Here is a 5,381-nt window from a genome sequence, read left to right as displayed (position 1 = left end):
TATATATATGTGCGTGTGTGTGTGTGTGTGTGTGTATATAATTATGTTGTATTCCATTATGAATATATTAGCGTACAGTATAGAGCTCATCCACCTTCAGAATAACCCAATAGTACAGGTAGTATTATTATATACTTCGAATAAACAAATGTCCAATCATACTCTCTATTCCTGACTCCAATTTCTTCAATTATGTGTGTGTACATATGTGTATACACATGCACACACATGTGCACAAAAAAACAAACAAAAGGAATGCAGCTCTGATAATGGTCATAGTGAACAACTATTGAAGTGGTTGCAAGAAGCAACAAGAATTTCAGAAAAAATAAATAAATAAATGAGTGGAAATCGAACCAGTGAGTGTGTTAATTAGTAAGGCATTGAAACAGAATGACTCTCCCCAGATACAACAGAATATGCTTCAACACACAAATTCACATAAAGAATCTTGCAAACCAAATACAAAAACGAAGTATATGTATGTATGTGTGTGTGTATTTTACTGGGAAAGGCCGGTTTATGGGTTTGCCCTGTGTTTCCCACCTATAAAAGGTTTAATTAACTTCATGGCGTATCGTCAGGCCCCAAGACCTGTTGGCCTCAGACCTCTGGCCTAGTAAAAAACATAGCATCTAGCTTTATTTTCTTCCTCTTAACACCTTGAATGGGGATTTTATTCTAAACACTTCTAAATTTTGAATACCTTCATCTCAGGAATTGTCTCAGGTTTTCATCATATACTTGGTAAAGCCCTTTGTTTAATTTCCATGATTTACTTATAAGAATTCTTTGAATCTGTGAAGCTTGTCTTCACACCATTCACTGTTATCCAGTGCTTAAATTATTCAGTGCATTATCAAATATTTAGATAGTTAATTTATCACATATTTGTATCACATTCATATTTAATTTTAGTCTTCTTTGGGGGTATATTTATTTTTGTAATGTTAAGAAGTACATTGTTTTATGTGTCAAAACAGAATAGTCAGGATTAGAACACAGGTTTTGAAATAAATGTTATAAACAGTTTGTTATGATTTAACCGAGATTACAATATATTTTAATGTAGATCAAATAGAAATGAATTAGTTTTTATGAAGCTCTCTGAGTAAGTGCTTAGTAATTTTGTGAAGGGAGATAATTTACTATAATGCAGACTGCACAAAATTCCATATTGCCAGATATAAGCTGAGAATCAACACCTTTCAAGACCTTTCATTTTAATGCTGTAACTCTTTAAGGAATATAAAAGGCTCTTATCTTGAGGATAGAGATATTATCACATTTACTGCTTGTGATGTGTTCACAGATAAATATTTCACTTTGTTTCTAGTAAAGCTATGTGAATTCATTTCTTTCAGAAGTAATTTGATGGTTTGTGTCATTTTGATTATTAGAATCATTAGCCCACCAGACATAATGCTTACTTGCTATTTCTTCTGGGTTTATGTTCTGAGTTCAAATTCCACCAAGGTCGACTTTGCCTTTCATCTTTTTGGGGTCAGTAAAATAAGCACCATTTGAGCACTGGGGTTGATGTAATCAACTTTCCCTTTACCCCACAGTTTCAGGCCTTGTGCTTATAGTGGAAAAAATTATTATTATTATTATTATTATTATTATTATTATTATTATTATTATTATTATTATTATCATCATTATTATTATTCATTTCATTGATTGTATCCTTTCAAAGGTCAAATGAATTTTCAAGAAATTTTCACCAAACTCCAACCATCAAAGAAATAAATAAATAAAAACAAAAACAAAAACAATGGAAAAAATTTTAATTTTATAGATATCAATTGATATTTTTAAAAGTCTCTTACCTTCTTTACTTGCTTAGCATATCATGTTATATTCCTTCTTTGTTTCCAAATAGCTCTGGCAATGTAAGACATAATTTTGAATTCCTTGATAGTAAATGGCGCAACAAAACAGGGATGCTGACTCGAAGTGCTGCGAGAGACATTTATAAGACAGCTGACAAAGTTGGTGATCTTAAATGGCCATGCAAAAATATGTACCAAACTTCTAGGGATATAGAGCCAGTAAGTTAGCTGTGCCACCTTTACAAATTTCCAAGCTTTTCATTTTGCTATGCTAAACATGTGTTGCTACTGTGTTGTCACATACTTGTCTGTGTAAATGTTTTTTTTTGTGTGTGTGTGTGTGTGTGTTAATTGTAAACAGTAACAGCTTGTTTAAACAATATTTTGAAATTATTATATTTCACCTGAAATATTACAATTTTGGGGACCAAAGAAATTTCAGGATTGTACTTGTCTAACAAGTAATTTGATCTGAGATGGTGTGTTGAAACAAAATCATTTACTGTGCGAAACACACATTTTAGCCATTCATAAACATAAAAATTGTTAACGTCACTTAATCATTTATTGATTTGTTGTCAAAATTGTCATTGCATTATCTGCAACCTGTTCACTGAGACAGTTCCAAATGTCAAATCTGGTGTCAAATATATTTGACACAAAATATTAAATAACTGAGCGAAGTTAACAGTTTTTTTATTTTTGTCTTTCACACCATAGTTGCTATTTGAACTAATTCTACTGAAAACATATATAAAGTGTGGGTGTCTAACTTTGGTAATAATTTCTCAATTTTGTGTATAGTTATACATGGTAATTATAAAGAAAAAAGAAAAGAATACTTTAACTTACTGTGAATTACCAATCTCAGGATAGCCATTGCTGAGTTGAAAAACTTTGTTGCTTTTTTTGCCTTTGCTTATGCATCATTATTTATGACCATTTCTTCATCAAATACAAGAAAGATTACTAGTGGCAGAGATTTCAAATAAACCATACACTGAATTAAAAACAGCAACAAAAACTAAATGATCTTTTTCTTCCTTCTTATTCTTTCTCTTTCTCTGATTGTGTGAGTGTGCATGTGCACACGTATGTGCATGCATGTGTGTATGTATGCGTGTAGTTGTATAAATATGTATTAATCCCTGTATTAGGAAACTATGTTGTCATATTTCCAGTGAGCTCATCTGTGGTTTACGCTTATAAACATGCGTGCGTGCACACACACACACATCACACACTCACAATACATAGTTTAAATGTTCTTTGTAATTACCAATTTTAGCTCTATTTTCTGCATGCTTGATGTGGATACACTTTTACCCTGATCTATTTGTTCGCTGTTGTAATACACCTTCTTCTTGATGGTCACTGTTCTCCAATACCTTTGTCTTGATGTTCACAATTCTTATACACTTTTGCCTTGATCTTATTTGTTCACTATCCTCATGTCTACAGTCTCCTTTTAACATTAGTTTGTTATTTCTGCTAGTAAATCATTTTTCCATGATAAAAGAGATTGGACAGGTCTGTAATGCAGCTTTCCTTTCATAATTCTTCAATCCATGCAAACTATTCTTTAAAGACTTGTCCTGAAGAATGTCCTTACTACTTATTCTCCAATTCTTCCTTGGTTTAACTCTATCATAGGTTACCTTGCCATAACATGTTTTCTTCAAATGTGCATCATTCTTTGACATTTACACTTCAAAACCAGCATAGTTATCTCCCCTGTATACATGTACTAATTCCTTTGATTTCTGGTAATTTTCTGAACTTTCACACTGAACCATTCTTATAAAATAATACTTCACATCCAACATAACCTTCTCTGTTCTAGTCATTATCTGCACTCACTTCCTATGTTTCACTGCTGGTGTTGCAGTATCATTCTTCTTGACTCCATATGTTTCTAAATTTACTAAATTCACTTCCTAGACTTATATATAAATATATATCCAAATGTGTTTAGTCACACTGTGAAATTACTGCCATGTGGGTTCTTTTACTCCTTTTCAATGAGAATCAACCTGACTGGTTTCACTATCTCTCCAGCTGATCAGTGCTCACTACATAAAAAAGGATTCCATATTCATAACCCTGAAGTGATAGTCTAGTAATTATTGTTGGCTGTCACCCTTTATACCCTTTTATCAATGGCACATTTTTATTCACATTTTCATAAGTTACTTTTTGTTACCATGTCTCAGTATCATGGGATAGATAAGTACTCAAGTCAGGATGAGGTGTAAGAACAATGAAACCAGTTTTGATAAGCTACCAAGATATATATATATAAGACACTTTATACTTATTTAGGGTTTATATTGTAATACCATGTATGTAGAGAGAAACCCTTAGTATCATTCTCAAAGCTACCTTCCATTTAATGCTGATAACTATGGTATCACATTTTCTCATTCACTACTTAGAATATCAATGAGCTTTTAAATCTTTGCTATTAATTTTTCTAGTGGTACATACCTTTCTGACTGGCAGTGATCTAATTAGATTAATTATATGAGCAATAATTAATAATTAATGAACCAATTAAAAAACTAGATACAACTTCACAGTTTTTTACTTTTTATATCACATTTTATGATGAATAGCATCATTGATTACAGGTTTCATATGGGTTGATTACTTCTTTCCTTCATTTATGATGGGGAGAGTGACAAGGGAATGTCTGTGCAACTCAGATAGAACAAATATTATGGAGGCATTTATTCATAATTGTTGGTTTATTGGTTTTGTTTTTGATGCTTATATGTGAATACATTACTAGTCTAAAGTATATATGACTCACTGATGAATGATATATATATTTATATAGATATGCGTTAGTGAAAGATACAGACACATACACTGTATGTGTATATAAATGTGTGTGTGAATATGAGAGAGAGAGAGGTCGCTCTTGGCCGCTACTGGTAACATGTAGCCCAGTACAACCTGTTGCATGGTTGAGTCATCAGCAACTAAACTAGCAACCCCATCAAGTTTGCTTGGTGAGGAGGGTGATTGTTGAACACCCTGCAGGACAGAAAATAAGACCTGTCAAAGGGCAGAAGAGCTCATGTGCAGTCAACAGCCATCCAACAATATGTGTGCATGTATATATGCGCAGGAAGGTGGAAATACCTGGGTTGGTGTCCAGGTACATGGTTGGTCCACTGGGAGTGGGAGACCCATTCTGTTGTTGCCACATCTGTCTAGGAGAGGGAAACTCTGAGAGAAAACCTGCAACATTGACAGTGATATAGACTATTTCTTCTTTTCGAATTTATGTTGTCTATGTTCAGAGAGTGGGATTGGATTTGTGCAAGTCTTTTCCCCACTATAAAAAATCGTCATACACAGGCATCACTTGAAATAAAGTAAAACCTATCACAAAAATGGCTGGTTGTAGCCTTCACATATGTAGGACTTTCAATCAGGCAATAGCAATACTCAAACACAAATTTGCAGCCATCATATGTGTGTGTGTGTGTGTATATATATATATATATATATATATATATATATATATATATATATATA

General features: G+C 32.7%; 1 protein-coding gene across 18 annotated transcripts in view; it reads left to right on the top strand.

Annotated features, from left to right (window-relative positions):
• LOC106880867 (dual specificity protein phosphatase CDC14A) overlaps positions 1 to 5,381 on the top strand; it is a 385,993-nt gene that overhangs the window by 357,914 nt on the left and 22,698 nt on the right. For 4 of the 18 annotated variants that reach the window (XM_052969513.1, XM_052969512.1, XM_052969521.1 and 1 more), the window contains one exon: positions 1,886 to 2,054. The exons of 11 other annotated variants lie outside the window; for them this stretch is intronic. In XM_052969513.1, the coding sequence (XP_052825473.1) occupies positions 1,886 to 2,054 (169 nt within the window). Of the gene's footprint in view, positions 1 to 1,885; positions 2,055 to 5,381 lie in introns of those variants that run through there. 3 more of the 18 variants (XM_052969515.1, XM_052969523.1, XR_008264590.1) reach the window with 2 other exon arrangements.

Source organism: Octopus bimaculoides, chromosome 7 (assembly GCF_001194135.2).
Source record: "Octopus bimaculoides isolate UCB-OBI-ISO-001 chromosome 7, ASM119413v2, whole genome shotgun sequence".
NCBI classification, from domain to species: Eukaryota; Metazoa; Mollusca; class Cephalopoda; order Octopoda; family Octopodidae; genus Octopus; species Octopus bimaculoides.
Note: the sequence above shows the minus strand (reverse complement) of the source record. Positions and strands in the feature narration are given on the sequence as shown.